The 23719-nt window shown below is 39.2% G+C and overlaps 3 protein-coding genes across 15 annotated transcripts in view; 2 read left to right on the top strand and 1 right to left on the bottom strand.

The window, feature by feature from the left end:
- LOC117650386 (zinc finger protein Xfin-like) overlaps positions 1–23719 on the top strand; it is a 103682-nt gene that overhangs the window by 10967 nt on the left and 68996 nt on the right. The gene's annotated exons all lie outside the window — the stretch shown is intronic.
- LOC117650387 (protein bric-a-brac 1-like) lies at positions 695–10161 on the bottom strand. 5 transcript variants are annotated; one of them, XM_034393774.1, is made up of 13 exons: positions 9775–10161; positions 9154–9212; positions 8605–8768; positions 8326–8490; positions 7784–8197; positions 7515–7706; positions 7183–7435; positions 6974–7092; positions 6761–6869; positions 6380–6682; positions 5996–6275; positions 5723–5903; positions 695–5642 (listed from the first exon to the last, which is right to left on the bottom strand). In XM_034393774.1, the coding sequence occupies exons 2-13, from the start codon at positions 9158–9160 to the stop codon at positions 5157–5159; spliced, it is 2673 nt and encodes an 890-aa protein (XP_034249665.1). In that variant the 5' UTR covers positions 9161–9212; positions 9775–10161; the 3' UTR covers positions 695–5156. The 5 variants fall into 5 exon arrangements, with proteins under 5 accessions (XP_034249665.1, XP_034249666.1, XP_034249663.1 ...); XM_034393775.1 differs by having other exon boundaries at positions 9154–9228; XM_034393772.1 differs by lacking the exon at positions 9775–10161 and adding an exon at positions 9469–9739.
- Positions 10711–22463, top strand: LOC117650390 (longitudinals lacking protein, isoforms F/I/K/T-like). 9 transcript variants are annotated; one of them, XM_034393791.1, is made up of 5 exons: positions 10711–10788; positions 11761–11939; positions 12024–12717; positions 12813–12890; positions 20049–21948. In XM_034393791.1, exons 2-5 carry the CDS (start codon positions 11769–11771, stop codon positions 20558–20560), a joined length of 1455 nt encoding a protein of 484 aa, XP_034249682.1. In that variant the 5' UTR covers positions 10711–10788; positions 11761–11768; the 3' UTR covers positions 20561–21948. The 9 variants fall into 9 exon arrangements, with proteins under 9 accessions (XP_034249682.1, XP_034249681.1, XP_034249678.1 ...); XM_034393790.1 differs by having other exon boundaries at positions 10782–10919; positions 20049–21946; XM_034393787.1 differs by lacking the exons at positions 10711–10788; positions 20049–21948 and adding exons at positions 10907–11045; positions 21969–22463.

Genomic DNA, 23719 nt, shown 5'->3' on the forward strand with positions numbered 1-23719 from the left:
ATTTCAGAATCTTTCTTAGCGCTCTAATGGAATAGTAAATCAAGAAAGTTCCTAATTTGTATTTATTGCACCACTTCCAGATATGAACTATTATTGCTATGCCGTTACAGCTCATTACGAGCACACACTTGCACGCTGTGTACTGGCCGTATAGTTTCCGACCCGCTAGCCAACATGGCAGACAGTTTCTGGCGGCTGTCTTGAAACGTGCGCTTCCCTGTTCATAAATTGAAATTTAGTCAGAATTATACATCCTCACACATATCCTAGCCTTGAAGTGTATAACCCTCATTGCGGGTCATCCTAGCACAATTTGGGTCTCCCTCCCTCTTGTTCAGAAACACGTCTTGACGAACGGGAGCGAAGACCGTCAGTCCCAACAGACGTACGTACATTGTTTCATTGACCGTGGTGTTAGCGTTTCATGGACACTGGGCGCTGATGAGCTATGCGCCCTTGTGACAGTGCCTTACAATTCGTAGGAACCAGGAGCGTATGGGAAAGTGTGAATGGGGGTAGACACTTCGAGAGACAAACCCTCCTGTGGCTGTTGCTGTTGGCCGGCGCCGAGTAGGGGCGGCCGCCGGGTTGTGTTAGCGGAACGTTCATGACCTTTAGGTAAAGAAGTAAATAGCTTTCTTTCGGCTCTTTGCTTCTAAATTAATGAGGAGGGGACACAAAAAGAGATCAGGACTTTGGCGATGGCAAAACAATTTATTTATTGGAATGAAATAACTTTTCATTGCACATGTTCTTCTAATCTTACATATCATACATAATACATTTTTACAGTGGCCTGACTTAGGACTTGACTACACTTATTCAATGTACAATGATGACAAAATTTAAATCTCCAAAGAAATTTCAAAAAATTTCTTTCAATCTTGAGATTCTTAAGCTATGATTAAACACATCACTGACAAGACAAAAGCAAATGTGATGCATTACTATGCTATTTATAGAACTAATGTACAGGTCCTTACTCCGCAATTTCTTTAAATACTGGCATCACATCAAAATGATAGGTATAAGACAATATCTAGCAGTTTTTTGTCAGATAATAGTAATTTTGTACTGTATTTACAATAACATTGCGATGGCATTTATTACTACTTTTCAATAATCATCACAGGTCTTTTTACAGCCAAAATATTGTTTCAACAGTGGGAATCTCACCAGTGAGCGGATATCCATGACATCTGTAAAGACTTTAACATCTTATGATAAAACAAACTCAATGAGTGTGCCAAATGTATTAACATTATGCAATGAAATATTAACTGAAGGAAAATAAAACTGTATTGTCAACCTGTCATTATTTTAACTCAATAAAGGAGTAAACAGAAAAAAAATTCATACGGGTACACTACTGTGTCAATTTTTGGTCAAAAATTTACACATGGGCGGATGAGGATAAGTCTTCTTTGACCAGTTGAAACAAACGGCATTATTGACACATAACTTTATATCACATTCACTAATTTACAAATTTGCTGGCTCAAAAAAGCAAACACAAGACTTTTTCACTTGCAACTGCTGAATGCTTCCCTTCCCTTCCAAATCTACTGCTAGACAAATGCAAATAAAACTGCATGAAGTCCTGATAGAGATATGCATAATTTCCCACAAATACTTTTATCAGAAAGATCCTGTAAAAAGGAGGGGTTGGAATTGTACACAATAGCAAAACACTTAGTGTTAGAATTACTTGTGGCTGGCCTGTGTCCATTATTCAATGAAACAAGGCTGTATTATCGCTTCCTCCACTCCTCAATGCTTTGTTGTTCACATCATACCCTCTCTTAAGAAACCAATTGTTTCAAGGTTGCATAGGTAGGAACACGAATGAATACACTATGATAGCTGATTTTAAAGAAGGTAATCAGAAGTTACCAGGAAGCACCGCTGCTCAAGAATCAGGGGATGGAAACAAGTGAAAACTAGAAGTTTCTTTCACAGAGAAGGGAAAAGAAAAATCTATTGGTCTCTCAGGCTACAAGTCACAATGGAAGGCACTGTGATTCTGTCCCACATACTTTGTACTTTGCCTTTTAATTCCAGTTAGAAACCAATAATGAATCCTAACAAAGAGGGTAACTATAACAATCTAAGATTATCTTATAGTCAGACTTGACATTAAATAATTTATGATGATACTCTTACAAATATGTCTATCAGTCTAAAAATGTAGGATACAGGCAGTTAGGCTCTACCAAAGCTACAAAAAAGGTTATTTACATTTTTTACAAAAACAGTCCTGAAAGAAAGTCAATGCTGATAAAAAACAATAAGACAAGTTCTTTACAACAACAAAAAAGAATGATTCAATTAAAAGAGATTCAAATTCCTTTCCATTCATCAAAATCAAATACTCTGCACCAACTTAAGTACATTATTGAAAGGTTTGAAACAGCATCAAAGACATAATGATGATTAAAGGCCATCTGACTTAAATACTGGGTGAGTACCAAAGCTCAGACCATCATGCAAATAGCTGACAAAACTTAACGAAAATAAAGCTAAACATGAAAGAGAGAGAGAGAAAATGAAAAAAGACCAAGGTAAAAGCTCATTAAAGCAACCTAAAAGCAATAAATGGAGGATTCTCCTATCACAATGCATGCCACACAAGGTAACAAAATCCAAATAACCTAGTGAAGTCAAAGAGACTTATTCAGGAAGGTAAGAAATAAAAAGATTGACATATTCAGCAACTAGACCTGGACACCGTCAAAGCCAGAAACTATGGAAATGCTATATACATGGAGCACATGCCAATTTGTCCACTTTTGCCCTGCAAGTTAATGTCAATACATATTAAAAAATAAAATCTAACATGTACAATATCAAACCCCTAACAAATAAAATAAATTTTAGTTCATAAGATTCAGTGTCATCTTACCTAAAATTACAAATATTTCAAACTCTCAAAAGCCAGGGAAAGCTAGGACGTTCCAGGGCGGCAAGCACCTTCCTCTCCAAAAAGATTTATGCTTCACAATTTCATTTTATTCAAGCTTTAGCTAAAGGTAATAAAAATTTGACCAAGCCTTCAATAAATTTATATTTGGCTGCTGGAAGACAGGAAGTTGTCTTATGGAAATTAACATGTCAAAACAAATACTTATGTACTACCCACCAAAAAAAAACAAAAGAATAACATGAGTGGCAACTGTTGTAAACTTTTAACAGAAAACATTTCCATTTTCATCCTTTCATCCATCAAATAGGGATCTCTGACCCATTCTATTTCTAATTTTGAGCGGTAAATGGTACTTTAAGCTCTAAATATTGGCATTTGTGAAATGTACATTTTAAATGGAGGTTCTCTACAGCATTTTTGATTTAGAGAAAAAAAAAGGATAAAAAGGACAGATTTCAAGTCAGAGACAAACAGTTTGAAATCTCTTGGTAGAACTACAACAGGGACCAAGACTATTCTGAGGAAGTTCATCAAAACCAAAATAATAACAATTGTACAAATGGATTTGTACAAATAACAAATTATGTACCAAATATTCAATTCCAATTCATACAATGGTCAATTCACAACCATGTAGAAGAAAACCCCAAAAAGAACAAAAGCATAAGAGAGGCCAAAAGGCAGAAGCGGACTAACCAATCATTCTCTTAGGAGCAGGAATTAAAACAGGAAACCCAACATCAAAATCAAAATGTAAAATTCAAAAATGTAGCCAAAATAAGCAAATCAGCATTAACATTATTGCAAAGTTTACCCCTAACCATACCTGAGTTTAAAGAGCTTTCAACCATGACTCACAACAGTGCTCCATTTTGTGGTTCTTCGTTTAAAAAAAAAAAAAAAAAAACCAAGATCACTTTTGTAGACTAGATGTAATGGAATAATGATACACTGGTGAAACAGGAAGTATTTTACTAATAATGTTAAGATACAATTTGGATCTGACCATTGCCTTTCTTTCCTTCTTTAAGATAAATAAATCTCCCTTAAATAGAAAACAAAATATATGCATGTCATGTAATTTGAATGCACAAGTCAAAAAACTTAACAACAACAAAAGAAAGCCTGTTCACTGAAGTTTTAACAAGTGCAGTTACTTGAAGATTGAAACAATACTACAGGACAGGCTTAAGAGAAATTGGAGGAGAGTGACTCTCCAAACTTAGTCTGTCTCATTTCTTCAGGTTGCAGCACCAGGTTCCATAGTAATGGGAGTGCCATCAGTCTTAAATAGCAGCTTGAAGAATTGCATGGTTTCCTTTAAGCAGGAAACTTAAAGCAGATAGCCTAGCTGCTTGGCCCATATCTGATAATTCATTTAAAATACATTATGGGTTAGATTAAGGGGTTGGTTCCACTTAATTTATAAACAGGCAGATTTAGGAACTGGGTGGGACCTGACAGTAATGGTCCAACCCGGTTGTAATCAACCCACATTTCGGTGTCATTAGGTGTCACAGCACATTTTTTTGCCTTCACTTGAAATTGAATCCACTTCCCACCTGTTTCTGAGTACCATTGGGATCCGACTGTGAGACAATTTTGAACCAGGATAACAACTGCCTGACATGGTTCTTTCCAGTTCAGACTAGATGGGACCAGAGCACTACAACTGTGGCACAGTGAAGGATTTAGAAAGAACCAAGCCCCTACTTCAACCAATAACATATTTTTACACATCAATATATTTGTATATATTTATATTGTAAATGGAGCACTCTACTATTAATACTTATAAGTAAACTATACAATTAAAATAATAATTAAAAAAAAAACATACTCTGTAACATGTAACAGATCAAAACAAGGAAGATATATGAAGCAAAAAGCATTGCCTATGAAACTTATAACTTATCAACATCCACCAGGATAATTTTTGCTCAGCATCACGTGCTAGAACATCTCGCTGCTGTTTTTTTGTTCTTGTTTTTTTTTTGTTTTTTTATTTTGTCAAGATTAACAAAAGGAAATACTTATTAGCACTCAATGGTTTTGAAACTTTGGATTAAGCCTCCGCTATGACAGAACAGACACAGTTACAATGACTGATAGCAAAGTTGTAAACAGGAATTAAACAATTCATCTCCACAGTTTGATGGCTTAGGAGCTTGAATCAGGTATATGGCCACCCATGCTGTGAAACTCACAAATGCTCCGTAAGCCAATTACTTACTCAACTGGTGCTATGTGACTGATACTGAGCCATTGAATGCTGAGCCTGTGCAGCTTGGGCAGCCTGTGCAGCAGCTTGTTGCTGTTGGTGGATCTGATGTGCAGCGGCTTGTGCTTGCTGGGCTGCAGCTTGCTGCTGCTGCTGCTGCTGTTGCTGGGCTTGCTGGGCTGCCACCTGTTGTGCTTGTTGCTGTGCAGCTTGCTGGGCTGCTGCCTGCTGGGCTGCTTGCTGGGCTGCTGCTTGCTGAGCTGCTGCCTGCTGGGCTGCGGCCTGTTGGGCTTGTTGCTGTGCGGCCTGTTGGGCTTGTTGCTGAGCTGCCTGCTGGGCTTGTTGCTGTGCTGCCTGCTGGGCTGCAGCAGCTTGCTGCGCCTGCTGCTGTGCTTGCTGTGCCTGTGCTGCCTGCTGCTGAGCCTGCTGCTGGGCTGCAGCAGCTTGAGCTTGCTGTTGAGCTGTCTGCTGATGCTGCTGTTGTGAGTGCTGCGTTACCTAATGCCCAACATTGAGTCTTTCATTATGCCCTTTACATACACAAAAGCACAAGATTTTTTTGAAGAAAGAATACTTACACTAACTGAATATGGCAACACCATTATTTGAGGTTGAATGTTGGGAGACACAGGAGCGTCCATAGACTCATCGCCACTTGGATGATCTGCTTCATACTTTCCTCTCTTAAATCGCCCATAAAGAGATGAATATGGTAGGTTGTAGTGAATAGCTGCTTGATTAATGCTCATTTGACCCACCCTACGAAACAAAACAAAAAAAAAACATGATCAGGAAAAAAGAGGTAAAAAGTAGAATAAAATGAGGCCTAACAAGGAAAGGAACAAACATACCTAACAGATTCAAGAGCTTCCAACATGGCATCTTCAGACCAAGGAGTTGGTGTGCTTCTTGACAACTCAATACCTTCACGCTTGCATCTACCATATAGAGTGCCGGTTGGAATGCCAAACTCTGCAGCAGCCCGTTGGACAGACGTTTGTCCCGATCGGATTGATTCTAGAGCTCTTTCTAGGTCATCTGGGTTCCAAGTAGTGGGAGCAGCATTAAACGGGGCTGCTAATCTAATGCCCTCTCTTCTTGCTATTTTATAAAGTGTGCTGCTAGGTATACCTGACAGATACATATGGAATTCAAGTATGAGCTGCATAAATTTTAACTATTAATATTACTATTAATTATTTAATAATATTAACTATAAACAAACTGACACATACCATATGCCTTGCTTGCTTTGTTGGCAGAAATGGATCCACTTCGTAAAGCTTCAAGAGCATTATTTAAGTTATCTTCAGACCACGATTTGTTAGGCCCCTCTTTCTTTGGAGTATCAATGCCTAGGCGATGAGCTCTTTGCCAGAGTGTGGTTGAAGGAATGTTGAACATGGTAGCTGCCTTTGTTAAAGAAATATTCTGAGTACGAAGAGCATCTAGAGCAGCATCCATATCCTCCTGTGTCCATGTTTTCGGTCCCCCAGGACCCTTGGGTGTTTCTGGTGTAACATCTGCTGGGGAGGGGGCTGCAATGATTTTTTTAGGATAGAATGCAAGCAAACACTTTGATTAAGAAGTTCAAAGAATGTGGTAGATTCAAATACCTGTTGAATCAGTTGAATGTCCAGAGGACGATGGTATCAACCCAAGGAGTTCTGGAGTAATCATCATAGTGTGCATGGTGTGATCCTCATCACCCATATTTTGAGGCTGCTTTAACAAATGAAAGTTTTAAATTGGTAGTTACTTGTTACACAGCTTTTAGAAGCAAGTAGTTATCAGAAGAGAGGCTTTTCTTATTAATGAGATGTACTCACTCTGTCAGTCATGTGACTGTCCATGTTTAAAGTATCCCCTTGTTCCATAGCACGTAAAGTTTCAAACTTCACCTTCACATTTTCATCTTCCGTTGTGTGAGTTATTCCAGACGTATCCACTACAAATAAAAATAAATCACAATTTTTTGAAAATAAAAAGCTGTGACAAGGGCTTTGAGAAAAGAGTTGCTTTATTGTTGAATGCATACCTGCCATGTCTCGGCTTCTGGGTATAGACTCCTCATGAATAGCCATAAGGGGTACAGGGGTTGCTGAGGGGGCAGGTGGTGTGACTTCTGGAGGCATTTCAACATCACTTGCACTGTTGCTGTGGGCAGAGTGTGCTGAGTGACCGGAATGAACAGAATGTGAATTGTGCTGCTCCATTTGCTGCGGTTGTGGAGGTGGAAGGCTTAAGCCATGAGGTAGGTGACCTTGGTGAGATAACAGGACTGGAGACACCTGAATCAAAGAAAAAAGAGTGAACATAAGCAACACATTACTATTGTTATTATTTTAAAAATGAGTTTTATTTACTCACTGCAGTAGTAAGTTGATGATGTTGGAGGTGGGGATGCATTTGTGGTTGACCAGCATGTCCATGGGAGTGAGGCCGGCTTTCTAAAATGACAACAGGAATATCACCAGCAGAAAGGTGCCCACCACTGCTGTGCTCTTCATCAGTTGAGGTGGCAACAGTCATTCCAACATTGACAGCCATGCCATTTGCAACCTGCAACATAAAAAGTTTCATCAAAACATGACAAAAAAAATCTTGAATCATGAAAAGATCTAGGAATAGAAAGTGACCTGTATGTGTCGCATTGGCTCAGCTATGCCAGCCCCTTGCTGGAGGTGTGTTTGATGCTGCATTTGATGCTGCTGATGCTGTGCATGCTGCATTTGCTGTTGCTGTTGAAGTACTTGTTGTTGCTGTTGATGCTGTTGCTGGTGGTGCTGTTGTTGATGTTGTTGAGGAGACTGTTGGGGCTGTTCTTGCTTCACAGTAGCAGCACCTCGGAATAAAGGTGGACGCCCTCTATGAGGCTCAAATCTCCGTCCTTTGTTGCCAGCAAAGCGTCGAAACTTAGTGATGTTTCGTCTTCTGACATTAGGTGGAAGTGGTGTTACTTCTGCAGACGAAATTCCAACTCCTCCCTCCCTACCTTCAGGAAGTTCGCACAGACCTTTTATCTTTAACTGGTCTGCTGTCTTGAGAAGACTCTACAACAAAGAGATCCAAAATAAACAAAAATAAAATTTTTGATTAAAATTTAAAATGATAATCATAAGACTGGTTATGAGATCATGTAAACAAAAATAAATTTGTGAGACAGTTCAAAAACAATTACCTGAAGCTCAGCCTGAGAAACATCTATCTCTCCTCGATAAACAAATTCAATGATGAACTTAAGGTCATTAAAGCAGACATCGGGAGGCATGATGATTGTTGGGTGTTTGCAAGGATTTTCTAGGAGCAGCTTTTGGAAATATGAGGAACATGCCGATAACACCACCTACAGTCAAAAAAGTGAGAATTTAAAACAATTCCTAAGAAAATATCTATAAATGAAAGTGTCAGCACTAAACCGTTTGATTTCAGCAAACCAATTTTGATATTAAGTCCTCACCTTGTGTGCCTTAAGCGATGCTTCATTGCATGAAAGTGTCACATCAACAAAGGCCTCTGTTTGGAGCAACTGATGAAATACTGATGTCATGTTAGATTGATAATTATTCCACCGCAAGCAATAGTGTTGCCCAGCCATGGCTGCAGTGATATCAACTGCTGGCCCTACAAAAAGAGATTGTACGAACCATAACTAAATCAGAGCCACAGCAAACAAAATTTTAAAACTTAACAGAACTTAAGAAAAGCTGCCCACATTATCATAACCGATAGTTTAAATAAGAGTGAGTGTTAAATTAAAATGATATCTTACAGAAACCAAGGGACATCACTTAGTAAAAATGACAAAATCACTGGCTTGAGTTACATGATGACATTGATATAACTTCAATAGAAAACAAAATCAAATTTTGAGATAATTTTTAATTTTTTTGATTATGAGAACCAGAAAAGTGGGCAACCTACATTAAGCAAAAGCAAGCAATTAAACAGAATTATTTTGACAGTTGATGCTCATTTAATGAATGAATAGGTTAGAGAAGGGGCTTACCGCACATATCGTTCTGTATAGGCTTCCAATTAGGTATCGCCGCAACAAGTTTCAGAGGGCTGTCAAACGAAACAACTACTATTGGTCATTGATTGCATTTGGGCGGATTTACAGAACAATGTGGAGACTACGAAATATCGGCATTCTGAGTCAAGCTGAGCCGTCCACAGATATATGCGACAGATAAATGAGCCGAAGGGGACTTAGACTTTAGGCAGGCAGTTGAAAGAGATGTGCGCGGGTATTTAATCCAGGATAATAGCTTCGCTAGTGAAATTTGTGTCATTAATGTTGACCAACTCCGACCTAACCCACCAATCCATAGGGCAGTCGTTAAATGCAGGCGGCGACCGCAAGCGCCGGGCCAGTGCTTTAATATTCACTACGATTATGGCACGTTCACCAAACATGGTGATCCTGGTCCTCCAGTAACTTGTCGAAATAAAACAGAAATCCGAGACTGCATATCGTCTTTTGGATCGAAAGATTCGCTGTCCAATCTTCCCCAAATAAGCGCGGTCTTGGTGCTGATTGCCAAGTCCGTTCTTCTGCTAAGTATATTTAGAAGCCCACAACTAAGTTTGCCCGCTTCACTCAACCTAGACCACCAAAATTACTTACCAACTCCAATAAACTATTCAGCGGCTCAAAAATCTCACAGCAGAAAGCTCAGTAAACACTTTTAGCGATTTTGTTGTGAACCTAATTCTTCCTCCTAGTCGGCTATCTCTCTTTCGACTTTTCACCGTTCTTCTTGTTCTTGTCCCTTTTCTCGTCTAGTTCCTCGAAAAGGTGGTTCGCTTCGGAAAGAGGCGAGTGGCTCGAAACCCGACAAATGCTTTACCGCAGCCCCAACAAACATGGCGCCAGACAGATTTTCTGCTGTCCATATTAGTGATCGGAAGGGAACGAGTTCCTTGAATGCACGGAAATGTTGTAGCGAGATTTACACAGCAAATCGTCGTCGAAACGGATCATTGAACTGAACGTGATCACGCCTACTGTCAGCTTGCTACTGCCTCTTCGACAGCCGCCCCCTCCCTCCCTCTCCCCCACCCCTCTATTCATCTCTACATATTCCCATTTCATTCATCATTTTCCATTTTTCCCTCTTTCCTCATGAGGGTGAACCTCGTCATCTCATTACGTCAGTCCGCGTATTCTGGCGTGCTCTTCTCTTTACTGCCGGTGTTGTCGCCTGTTCTCCACTCTTTGTTTGCCATTCGCATCTACACAAGCAGACGAAAACGCGAAACGGGCTAAACAACAGCAAAACAGACGCTTAGACACACGTAGCACCTTTGCGGGATGACGTCCATCCCGGCCCATTCACGAAAAGCTTATTTAACGATTGCCTGATAAAAGTTATCATGTCCATCACACTTACAAATTTCGGCTTTCGTTGAAATAAGCAACTAGTGTCAATATAACAATGTTAAAAAAAAATGTTAAGGCTGGTAAAGGCTACACGCACGGCATGAGTGTGAGAGACATCTGACGAGCAAGGCTTTTAACTTAAACAAAAAACAGCTCCGATGTCTAGGAAAGTTTTTTGAACTTGCCGCTACCCGCGGGTTCCGTTGTTGGTTGCCTTCTGGTTGCCTTCAGGTTTTACATGTACCAATACACATTGAGGTGCGTTGCGTCGTTCCATTGTTTGTGTAAATTGGGGCTGTCTTGGCTGAATGTTTTCGTCATTCGTGTTGCATGTGAAAATTTCTATGTTGTTGGATAGCAATTTTTATGCTGCTCTAAGATTTAAGCAGGTATGTAGGCGTCAAACGTTTGACTCTGAATGACACGGTCTGCAGCTGACCGTATAATTGTGCTGAATTGCCCGGTGTTCCGTGAAACAAGTCCCAATGCAGGAACCTGGAAGTTCTTTCTATTCAGTACGCAATTTTCAATTAAATATCTTGCCGCAATTTTTTAAACAGTGGATAGAAATCGATTATTCCTGACGTCTTTACTTCATACCTAAGCTGGAGCCTTGTCATTGTTACCACTGGTACTTGGAACATGTAGCGCCAATTCGTGCCAAATGGGATGCCTAGGTTCTTTTCATTTTTTTCTGCTAGCCTGGTATTTTCGTACCATATTTAGGTCCTGTTTGTAATTTCACTTTCACCATTTCCCCTTTCGTTTGTGATCGAGAAGTGGAACATCCTCGTTTCAACTCTAGTGCCCCTTGAATTTCCAATGTGATGATTCTGCCTATGTTGTAAACGTTCTTACAGATCTGAACAATTGTTATATGGACGTAATTATTTATTTGACTTTTCTCACACACTCGGGAGGTAGATTTCATTCCCCTAGGGTTTTTGGTGTATTGCTGGAGTTGTTGAACATAACCTTATTTCTGACAGTGAACACATCCTCATTGCCTGTTTGTAAACAACCCTTTACTTTTCCTATACCACCATTTTATGCCTCATTTTTGACACCAATTTAGAGTATAATTACATTGTAGACGTCATGAAGCTAATTTAACATTCCATCCAACTTTCATCTCCTGTCATGTAATATCTGCCTCGCTGTGTAATTTGGTTGGCCATGCAAGCCAAGGGATGTAAACAAACCTGATCTTTACATTCTTGTGTTTTTCAGATGTGATAATGGCTGACCAACAGTTCTGCTTGCGATGGAATAATCATCAGAACACATTAATATCTGTGTTTGATACTCTACTTGAAGGAGAAATTTTAGTTGACTGCACTCTGGCTGCAGAAGGAAAATTTTTGAGGGCGCACAAAGTGGTTTTATCAGCTTGCAGCCCATTTTTTAGTGTATGTAACATAAACTCCTCTGTTATATACCTCTAATAGTGTTGATAGTAAACGTCAATTAAATTATATTTTTCTTTCTTTCAGGACTTGCTTCGGCAGCATTATGAGCAGCATCCCATACTTATCATGAAGGATGTCAAGTTTGAGCAGTTGAAGGCAATGTTAGATTACATGTACCGTGGGGAAGTAAAAATTTCTCAAGATCAGCTTGGAACTTTTCTCAAAGCAGCAGAATCTTTGCAGATCAAGGGTCTTTCTGATAGCACCTCAAATTGCGAGTCTCAACCGAAACAGAAAACAACTGGCGAGAGCAACACACTGCGCACTTTATCAAAAGCAGATGGTGATCTTACTTCATCTGTGAGCCGGAGCCCAACTAATCGTCGGAAAAAACGTCGACATCCTTCTGGGAGCTGTGATGATGTAGTGTCAGAAGAAAACTCAAATGACCGACTATGTGAATCAAACACTCCACCTCCCACGAAATTATCAGTGGAAAGTAGAATGTCCAAAGTTCCTTCTCCTACTGTTCCTCAGGACAATGATTCTGGTGCCGTGAATGAAGCAACAAGGAATGTCCCCTTCCAAAGTCTTCCTGTTTCAACCTCTGTGATGTACAGTAAAGGTGGCCTTCCTCAGCAGCAACCATCTTCACTTATAGACACTTTAGTATTTGAGCCCAAATCTGAATTCATTGAGTTAGATGAAGACGAAGATATGAACCAAGATGATAGTGTTGCTGAAGCAGGACCTTCTCACAGCCAAGATGATAGTGGAGGTAAATATTTATTTTTGTAGTTTATATACAAATACATCATTTTCATCATTATTAAGACAATAATTGACATTTTATAATTTTATATTATTTGGAAGGTTACAATTGGCATGTGGATAGGCCCGAAGATTCATATTTATCTCAAGAATCACCAAGTGGACCAAGAAATGCACAGGGTGAGTGAGCATCAGTTGTGAGAAGTGTCAGTAATCTGGCAGTTAACCAAAATTTGGTCTTCCTTATGAGGAAACAGAGTCAGTGTTTTTAAAATGGGTGAAAACTGTAAACTATGCTCTTGATCTGTTCATGATTTGCTTTATCCTTTTTGTACTTCATTAGTTTTACAATTGTCCTATGAAAGGAGAAAGGAACTCTCAGTAGTTTTGGATGAACAGATGAAGAGCAGTTCTGTGGAATGATCTGTGTGGTACTTTGGGGTCCTTATCCTTCAAGCTTTTGCAGTTTTATAGCATGATATGCCAGCATGTGCTTTGTTTATTTTGTTGTAGCATGTTTTCTGCCCGTTTTTCTTACTTTGCTTTTCTTTTTATCTGATGTCTCCTGGTTTACCTCTGTCCCTCTCTCTCTCTCTTTCTCTCTCTGACAATGACAATCCATTCTGTGTAGGTGATTAAATTTATCATACTCATTTTCCGCAGTCTGACATTCAATCACAATCTCAATTGTACTTCTGAATTTTTTTTTTTTTAACCCTTTATATTTGTGATTTGAAATCGAAATTGCCTGAAAGCTTATTCAAAGAAGATTCAACTTCTTTACTTGAACTAACTGCGAAGCATCACCAAATCTTAAATTGATCTTAAAGTGCTGGAACGTTATTGGGTGATCATTTTTATCCTTTCACGACAAAAGTCAGAGGTTAGATCGCGTGAAGTCAAATTTAGAAGATAAAATTTCTTTGAAGACATTGCATTCGTCGTAATTGTTTGTAAGTATTGAAGGTGCTGTCGTCTGAGGTGTGCCATCATATTGTATTGTAGATAGATTCAAACATAATCTAAGTGACTTGTGATTGAAGTCAATAACGATTGAATAAACAATTTCTAATTGGCCTATAGTTGTTTCCCTGCAAGGGAAAAGATATTCTTTTATACGGAGTTGGAATGATAGTGTTCTTAATGGTTGAGTTTTGAACTTAGTTATAAATGAAGCCTCTGTATGAGTGTGGTTTTTGTTGCTCTTGTTGTGTTGATTTTTTTCTTCTTTTTTTATTTAATATATTGTTCCAATTGTGTCCAATTTTGCTTAAAATTCTATCTTTTAAACTGGAGAAAGAATACTGAACATATCTTCTGAACTTTCTTCAACCTTACATTACTGTAGTAGAAACCATTGTCAATAGCGCTACTGCTTTTCCCAGCTTTTCCCACTCCTTTGTAGTATTAGTAATGATTCTTATCTATTGTGCAAGAGTTGACAGTTACTGCACTGGAGTGGTTTTCTTGACCTTCCTCCCTTTATTCTTCCATTTTCCCCCCTGAGCAGTAGGAAATCCGTATTCAATCTCAGTATTAAGGTATTTTAAACTTGTTTCAAAGAAACTATTATGTCGTGTTCAGGACACATTTTAAATACAAATGCCCTTGTTTTATTTGTGACATAATGTAATTTCTCTCCAATCATTTGAAATGGAAAAGCATGCGAACATTTCATGTAGCTTAACTGCTAAGTTAGGGGTGGTGAATATTGTGTTCCAGATACCTGGTATCCTTCTCTCCCAACTCAACAAGAAGTAGCTCCGCCGCTGTATGGACCTTACAATTGTCCAAGATGTGCCCGAAAGTATGCAGTTCTTTATACATTAGAAAGACATTTACGTTATGAATGTGGTGTTGATAAACAATTTGCCTGTCCGGTTTGTCAAAGGCGATTTAGCAGAAGAGATGTCCTTAGAACTCATCAGAAAAACTCAAAACATTATTCTGAAAGTGAAGAATCAGGAAAGAATTTTATGGATATGATAGCGCTGTCGGCAGGACAACGTAAAGCATGAGTTCTTTCAGGCCTAATACTCCGTTTTGATTTCTTGAAAATTTCCAATGGAGGCACCCTCCATTTCTTTAACTGAACTGTAATCTTGAGTTACCATTTTTGTGAGACTTTAGTTATTGTTAAAATACTATAAGTGGTTGTCTTCTTCAGTTTCAGCCACATCAGTTGTTAAATTTATATCAACCTAGAACCAATTTCTTCTAAAGTATAATAGCTTTCATGTCAACTGGGAGTACTATGATTTGTGTAAATGCTTCTACCCCAATTGCCTCTGCAACATTATCTGAAAATGATTCAATTCAAAAAAGTGCCTTGCTTCTTGCCCAAACTTTTTGATGTGTGCTTAGACCAGCCAATTGTTCGTGCTTTTCGTTTCCATTGTCTGTTCATAATATCAAATGTTCTATGCCATGATGTGATTTTTCTTTTGAAATTTACCTGGTCACAAATATATTATTCATTTGTCAAAGGTTGAGTCAGTAAACAGTAAACTACTTCATTTACTCATCATTTATCAGAAGCAGGTTCCCAACAATTGTTTTTGCGTCACCTTTTTCAAGTCTTGGGCTTTATGTTGTTATTTTTTCATAAAGCACTTGAGACACTTAATTATATGTTCCATGCTGCATTTATTATTTTATTTTTATTTTATTTTTATTTATTTTTTTTGGGGGGGGGGTGGATTTACAATGTGCATGCCATTTCAAGGTCAAATTATGGGCGCTTTTCTGTTCTCCCGCACCCTTCTTCCACTCAAACAAAAGTTATTTCCCTCTGTATTTTGTTTCCGTTTTGCTTTACAATAGCTGCGTTCATAAAGGGCTAAAATCATCAATTGCGTTTTGTTCTTGGATTATGAATTGGACAAAGTTTCTTTCACTCCTTTCAGCGATGGTGGCTGCTGCGAGAGCAATGTTTCCGGGTGTGTGCTGTGAGAAGTGTGGACGCCGCTACAAGTATCGCAGTGGTCTGATGCGACATCTGCTTGAATGCAAAACACCTGCTGACATTCTTTACCCTAGTCATCATTTTACAAACAAATTCATTTAGATTGACTTTTTTTTTGTGTGTTTTATTACCTTTATTCAGAATTAACAGCTCTTATTTGTTTTGTCTCAAAGGACTTGTTCTTCCTCAAAAACTGAATAGGCTGTATGTTTAATGAGCTGAGAAGACTTTTTTTGTAATGAAATCTTGATTTTAAGAGTCTAAGCTGTGACTTACTATAATAACAAGGACTTTTAGAGGACTGGGCCTCTCTGTAGGACAACTAACTGCCATAAATTGTTGTACTGTGTTTCCTATAGATGTGAGTTCGTTTGTGTTTTGTTTTTTTTTGTACTGTTTATAGTTCATTGTTTTCTAATTTTGTTATGTCATATTTACTAGAGTTTATGGAAGTGATCTGACACTCCTCCTTCATAAATTCCTAATAAACTTATGTATTTTAATAATCTACCTGTATCTCAATCTTTCTCTTTGCCATTAACTCTAGACCATATTGTAATTGCAACCTGTAATTGAAGCATAATTTTTATGTGATAATTTGTTTTTATCTACTCCATATATGCCAGACAAAAGTAAGTAAATCTAACAGAATTAACAGTGCTGTATTAATGAACTTAACTGATTGGTGCGCATTCACTAATCTAATTTACACACACCTCATTTTGGAAAAGCATGATAATGTAACAGATTTTTAATTTATCTGTTCTTATCTTTCTGGTCGTCGTTTTTAATTTAATGGGTGGTTCCAGTTGCAAATTTCAAAACTGCTATTCTGAACAAGATAGATGAAGGTTCTTCTTTTAATGTTTTCCCTAAGTAAGTGGGCTAAGTAAATGTTAAAAACATGTTCAGATTACTTGATTCAGAGGGTGTATCTGAATATAATTAATAGTTTTCATTGGAATTTTGCAGTGTGAGCACTTACTCAAAACTTCACATGTAAAGTACCTGTATATTTCTTTTTCTTTTCCAGCAAACCCCAAATTGTTGGGATCAAGATTCACACCTCCCTGGCCAGATTTTCACGAGTGTCCGATTTGCGGTCGTCTCTACAAATATAGAAGTACTTTGTACCGGCACGTACGGTATGAGTGTGGAGGGGCTCGAATGAAGCTTGTGTGTCCTATATGTGGACGTCGCTTCTCGCGTCCGGACAACCTGCGCCAACATGCAATAACTCACACAAGTGCTCATGGGTTGAGCCCTAATTTTACTCATGCTGAAACGAGTTAATCGCAGCTCAACTCTTTTACATTGTATTATCCTTAATCCTCAAAAGATTTTAATTTACTATGTTAACTGCATCAATATGGCAGTACCTGAGGTAAAAGAAGTAGTTTTGACGATCTGCTCGATATTGTTGTTATTGTGATGATAAGTTTTAAACTTCATAACAGTTTCAGTAAGTTTTGTTGTTCTCTAATTTTGCACTAAATGCTGAAATTGAAGCATTAATGTAAGTAACAAATGTAGTGATTGATTACATTGAACTTATAAATAGTAAACTCAACTAACTAGTCAATTTGCATGTGGAATTCATTTTCATTCAAGTGATTAATTCCTTATTTTCTCACTGTATGGGGGGGCTCTCTTAGAAATTAAAAGTACACAGCTGATTAATTTAGTTTTAAGTCACCATTGAATCATTATTTTTATACTCTTTCTCTGTCTGTGATTGATTTTTGCTGAAGTACTTCAATTGAAAGTAACTTTTCTGTGTTATTGTGCCCTTGTGTTACATGGTTGCTTTTAATAAGTTCACTTTATAATCTAGTCTCTTATGTAGTCATTGTACTTTTTATTCTTCTGGTGAGACAAGTCCATATTTCTATGTAGTCTGTGAGACAGTAGCATTCCAAGATCCTGATACCATATGTTATATTTTCTGCAACAGTCCATTACTAATTGTACATGTAATTGTTATGAATTATCTTATCTTGTTTCAATGGAGTAGAACATTCCAGACCAGTTTTCTCTCTATTTTGCTTTTGTTTGCACTGAACTCAAAAGAATAACCAACATTGTTTTCAGTTACTTATCAGCAATCTTGTCTTTGGTTTGAAAAACGAGAGAAACTGTTAGCTCTGTAAATGTATCACTTTACAAATATCTTAATTTAATTGAAAGTGTCACTCTTAACCTTTTATTTTAACAGAATTCAGCTTGCTATTTGGGTGGGTTTTAATGGCCTCTCCTGAAAAAATAAATCATAAATTTAATTATGCATAATCATCTTGTTTGTCAATCATACCTACAAAGTTTGTTCTTTTGTAATTTATACTTTTTTTGATATTTAAAGTGGTTTATTCAACAGCTGTAAGTCGTATTTAAATTTCCTTATGACTCCTAAAGCCTTTTAAATATTACAAAAACCTCTGTTTTGTAGCTGGTATGTGGGTATTGCCTTCAGCTCCTTTTCTCTAACTCCTTCCTTACTATGTGCTGCAGGTGATGGGGAAATTTCGGCTTCATGTGGTATGGAAGTAAGCTGGCCAACTGATCCATCTCAAATGCATGGGAATCCTATCCAAAGTTTAGCTTTTGTTGACGTGAACAAAAGCACATCAACCAATTACTTGTCCATGCAGGATTGCTCAGGGCTTCCTTGGACAACGAATGAGCCTTCACACAACTGTCCAAGATGTGGCAAGAGTTACCAGCACAAAGGATCGCTTTCAAGACATTTGAGAGTTGAATGTGGAAATCGTAGATCAGAAACTTGTTCTGTTTGTTTGAAGTCATTTTTGTACAAGCATCATTTGGAAAGGCACATGAAATTTGTTCATAATATGTAATAAAGTTTGGCATAAGCAATACTCTGACTTAGTCCGTTTTGCCACTGTCTGATGACATACTGCAATTCAAGGTTTACATATAAGGGTTTTTCTATTCCTACTTCGTATACTGACCGAAAATCCCTTGTGTTTCAGGATGTTTTAGTATGTGGCAGGAAGATACAAGGATGAAGAATGTGTGTCCAAGATGCAACAAGAGCTACAAGAATCGAGGAACCCTTATACGTCACCTTCGATTTGAATGTGGAGTGGAAGCTCAATTTATTTGTCCTCTTTGTAACTTTGCTTGTAAACAAAGATACAATTTAACTTTGCATTTACGGCGTCAACATCCTGATGAATCTGTTAAAATCCCAAGCTGGGAATGCTAGGTCCTAGATTAGTGAAATAATTACATTTTTGATCGGCAGTACGCTTAAAAAAATTCCTGTTACCTTGATTTCGGAACTGCCACTACCGAAGCTGTTACTATTATGATCATTGTGTCATTTTGTATCTACTACAGTGTGCTCCTTATTAAATGCAAATATCTCTGATCTCTTATGTATATTTTTATTAGTTCAAGTCTTTTAAAACAAAACTAATTTTGTGTGATATTAACTTCCCTATTCTTAAATCAGCAAATCTTCTAACTTTGAGGGTTGTTTCCACAGACTTTGGGAGTGCTTGGGACGGAGCCATCGCAATTGTGAAACATCAGTGCCCTCACTGCCTTCGTACATACAGCCGAAGCGACTCCCTATCCCGACACATCAAGTATGAATGTGGAAAGCTGCCTCAGTTTAAGTGTCCCTTCTGCCCTCTTCGCTGCAAGCAAAAGTATAATCTCACTCTGCATATCAACAGAGTTCACTCTAATGTTGGTGACAGTAATGGAAGTCAGGTTTCAAATTGACTGAATATTGTTAGTTTTAAATTTCAATTTGCTTACTAGTTGCTGTTAGAATGTTTTTATTTTTGTATAAGTCTTAAAAATAAAATTAGAACTCTTCAAAACAACTTGTGTTTCTTTTTTTTTTTTCTGTTTGACCTTTCACAGTTATTTTACCTCTGCCCTATCATAAGTGGTCTTGTGCAAGGTTGAACTAAAATTTTGGATATGTTTTTATAGGTTGGGCCCAGAATGAGCTACATCAATGTCAATGTGGAAGAACTTACTCAAGGAGGGATTCATTAAGTCGGCATCAAAAGTATGAGTGTGGAGTGACTGCCCAGTTTGAATGTCCCATTTGCTTTGTTAAAATGAAGCAAAAATTTAACATGCGGCGCCACATTAAAACTGCTCATAAAAGCTGAATCTGTCTTTGTATTTTACTGTTTTATAGATGAGTCACGGCTCCAAATAAATTCTTTGAATTATGTTTGCTTTGTATTGTTCTTCAAAGTTTATCTTACTGTTTCCTTTTGTCCTTTTTTCATGCTGGGATCAATTTTCCTCTGTGACTGTTTTGTCCTTTTTTTAAAAAAAAGAGAGTTACTGTTATTATTGGCTCTAATACTTTGTTTCTTTTTGAACAGGGATGCAAGGAATGAGGGACTGGCTGAGTAATAGGAATTCAATGGAAATTCCAGCAGCTCTCCAGAGATGGGCCTGGTCCTCACTACAAACCCAACAACCCATGTCTCAAATGGGATTTCAGCGAACTGGTTGGAGTGGGAGAAGAGGAGAAAGCCGCAATCCAAGGAAGGATCATTTTCGTTGCCCTCAGTGTGGGAAAGTCTACACATGGAAATGCAGCTTGAGTCTTCATCTTCGTCAAGAATGTGGGAAAGAACCACAGTTTCAATGCCCTCACTGTCCTCACCGCACTAAACAGAAAGGAAATTTAGAGAAGCATATTTTTAGCAAACATTCTGACATAGCAATGATGCCTGCAACATCATTTGCTCTTCCAGAAATGTCTGAAATGCAGTTGCCGACCCATATTTTTAGTAAGCACAGTGATGTAGCCATGATGCCTGTCACTTCATCTGCTCTCCCTGAGATGTCTGACATGCAGATGCCACATCATCCCCCTTCAGGCTGTTGATTAGAAACTCTGCAGCATGTTTAAGGTTTTGTTAAAAATTATTTGAGAGAGCAAAATGTATTAGCTGTTCTTAACTGGCATCTGCTTACGTATTGTGTAATCTTGCAAAGCTATAATAAAGGGGGGCGGACAGGGAGTGCAGTTATTTTAGAATTTCTCCATTGCGTCTTTTTTCTCTGGGAGTACAATGTACTTTGTTTTGTAAGGTTACTGAGTAACAGTAAGGTGGTTGCTCTATTTAAAGATGTGTGCCTGATAATGTAAATGGCACATTATTAATGTAGTCAATAACCATTTGACAGGTTTCACCCCCCTTTAAGGAAGTACAGGTTAAAAATCTTCCATAGCAAAACTCTTTATATTTCTTGGAGCTTGTTGATTGTATTATTCTTGTGCTAGGAAGCAATGTATCTTTCAACTCATGTTCTTAATCTGAGCTTTTTGTAATCCTCTTTGTACCAAATACTCTATAGTCATTCCACGGTTTGCCACTTCACTTTACAGGAAGTTGAGTTTTTCAATTGGTAACATGCTGTCATTACCAAAGTTAAAGAAAAATTTTAAAAAAGGAGAACCCGGGACCAGTTAATTGATATCAGCCTGTGTTTTTTAAAATGGTTTCCCTTTCCGGTTCTTTAAAACTTGCTTGTAGTTGTATTTTCATGAATTTTGCTGCACACAATTTTAACTAAACTGGAATTTCAGTTTTTAATTTTAATCTCTTGGCTGGTGTACAAAAGATACAAATGCTTTGATTTGTGATGGCCTTTCAGTATTAAACAATTGCCAAAAAATAATTATGTTGTGTCTTTATTAAGGTTCTGTGGAAAGTTGATTTCTTTTTACTCTATTGCTGTTGCTTTATACGATCATTGTAAAACTAAGATAAGGCAATGGGATTTCTTTATGTACTAGAAAAAGAGGGTTTATGGTGAGTGTGTTTTATCTTTTAGTCTGTGTGTATTATGTTTTGACATATGTGTTGCCTTTTTATTCAGATTGATGTTCTTAGATTTCAACTTCCTGAACTTAATCATTTATATTCTAGTTAAGAATTTTAATTTCTTTTGTATGAAATAATAATAAACAACTTTATGTTGCAACTCTTTTTTTTCTTTTCTCTGTGTTCTCATGTGCTCTAACTCTGGTGTTCATTGTTTTCTTGTTGGTTGCATGTTTCCCTTTACTCTCTATCTCCTTGACTACAATGTCTGGATCATCTTTTGTTGGGCTGGAGTCAGTTGTTATGCTCTAATTTGGTTAATGCATAAGTATCTCAGTGTTTCCCTCCGGACAGTCTGGTCATTGCATCCTGTGGACTTGGCATGCACACAACTTCTGATGTCTGATTGCAGGATTTATTAACGTCTCTGTCAGGCTGCTAATTCCTCTTTATTTGTGTTTACAGGGACGTCAGTTCGTGAAGCAAGGTTCAAGCTTGCACATGCTTTAAGAGGTTTGAGTGACACATTGAAAAATACGGAAAATTTTCCTGATGCATCATCGCCCGTGATGGTCAATTTGGCGGACAACATCGGCAAGGCTGTTAACAAGTTAAACTATTCATCAGTTAATCCCTTCCACTCAACTAGAACTAGCCATGCTCTCCCACTAAGTTTGTTGAACAGCAAAATTAGGAAAAAAGGGCTGAGGCCAAAATGCTCCAAACCTCTCAAGAAACTATGTGAGAAAAATGGTGTTGTACCCGAAGTGAAGGCAGATGTATCAATCCATTCAAACTTAGATCTTACAGAAAAAAACAAGATATGGCTCATCCCCAAAATTGAACTAACTGATATTGTCAAAAGTAAAGTCATAAAAACTGAGGGTAACTGAATTATCTGTAATTTGTGTCTTCTGTTGACAACAAAATTAATAAACTTTGATATTGTTCAGTACTTTAGCACCTTTTCATTCATTTCAATAAACTTGTTAAGACACATTTTCTAATCTTCACAATTTCCACTACAAGGTATGCCAAATGCTTCTTTGTTTTCCTGTTTATAGAAACTTGAATTATTTGTGAATAAATTTTATCCTAGGACATGCTTACGATAAGGATGCATCTAAATTGCTATGCCGTGCTCTCATGTCCCCAATCGATTGGAACTGACGACACACCTGACATGCACGTTGTTCTAGGTGGCCTGGTGGTGGGTCTGCCGAGTACCTGGGACGTGGAAGGCGGCCAGCACCGTCGCCAGCACGGCAGCATGGCTCCAAGCGGCCATCGCGGGGTCCTTGCCCTGGCGCACGGTGGGGCCTCAGAGCCGAGGTCCGCCAAGCGCGGCCTGTTCGCCTGCCCGCAGTGCGGCCGTCAGTACCGCTGGAAGGGCAGCTTGTCGCAGCACCTGAAGCTCGAGTGCGGCAAGGAGCCCCGACTGCAGTGCCCCTGCTGCGTGTACCGCACCAAGCACAAGAGCGACATGCGGCGCCATCTGCGTTTGATGCACCCGCAGCTCGCCTGCAGCGTGTGACGGTGTGCCGTGACCGAGTTAGGGTAACGCACCCTCTGTGAGCCTGCCGGCCTACCGGCCCACGCTTGGCTCTGGGCCTTCCCTGCAGGTTCTTCCGGTTCCCCCGGCCTCCTAGTTCTAACGCGTGCCGCCGTCTCTCCCGCAGGCCGAGACAGGGACCGCAAGGGGCCCGGAGCGTTCCAGTGCCCGCAGTGCGACAAGGTGTACCGTTGGAAAGGCAGCCTGTCGCAGCACATGCGCCTCGAGTGCGGCATGGACCCGCAGTTCGCGTGTCCTGCCTCGCCCGCCTGCCACTACCGGTCGAAGCAGCGCAGTGGCGTCAACCGCCACGTCCGGATGATGCACCCCGAGCTTATGCAGTGACGCGCGGCAGCGCCCGGCCGCGCAGCCCCGCGCAGCGCCCTGTACGTGCATGACGCTCATGACGCGCCCTGGACGGCCGGCGCTGCGCTCGCGCTGCGGCCCTGACACGGGCTGGGCGTACGTGTTCTTACATCTCTCGTTTCCTTCCCCAGGGTCGTGGAACGTCGACGGCGCCATGGCCCCGCCGTTGCCGCGGGCCCTGCAGGCCGCGGACCGCTTCGGAGGCGAGCGCCCCTTCGAGTGCACGCAGTGCGGCCGGCGGTACCGTTGGAAGGGCAGCCTGTCGCAGCACCTCAAGTTTGAGTGCGGCAAGGAGCCG

The sequence above is a fragment of the Thrips palmi genome, unplaced genomic scaffold, assembly GCF_012932325.1.
Source record: "Thrips palmi isolate BJ-2018 unplaced genomic scaffold, TpBJ-2018v1 HiC_scaffold_5, whole genome shotgun sequence".
Taxonomy (NCBI): Eukaryota; Metazoa; Arthropoda; class Insecta; order Thysanoptera; family Thripidae; genus Thrips; species Thrips palmi.

Bases quoted from the DNA above. Each gene is read 5' to 3' on its own strand.
- LOC117650390 (XM_034393786.1), top strand. From the start codon at position 10,949: ATGACACGGTCTGCAGCTGACCGTATAATTGTGCTGAATTGCCCGGTG. The intron at 11,046-11,760 runs GTACGCAATTTT...TGTGTTTTTCAG, and splicing joins CTGGAAGTTCTTTCTATTCA to ATGTGATAATGGCTGACCAA. The intron at 12,718-12,812 runs GTAAATATTTAT...ATTATTTGGAAG, and splicing joins CAGCCAAGATGATAGTGGAG to GTTACAATTGGCATGTGGAT.
- LOC117650387 (XM_034393772.1), bottom strand. From the start codon at position 9,563: ATGTTTGGTGAACGTGCCATAATCGTAGTGAATATTAAAGCACTGGCC. The intron at 6,276-6,379 runs GTATGTGTCAGT...TGTATCTGTCAG, and splicing joins CAAAGCAAGCAAGGCATATG to GTATACCTAGCAGCACACTT. The intron at 5,904-5,995 runs GTATGTTTGTTC...TTTGTTTCGTAG, and splicing joins GAAGCTCTTGAATCTGTTAG to GGTGGGTCAAATGAGCATTA.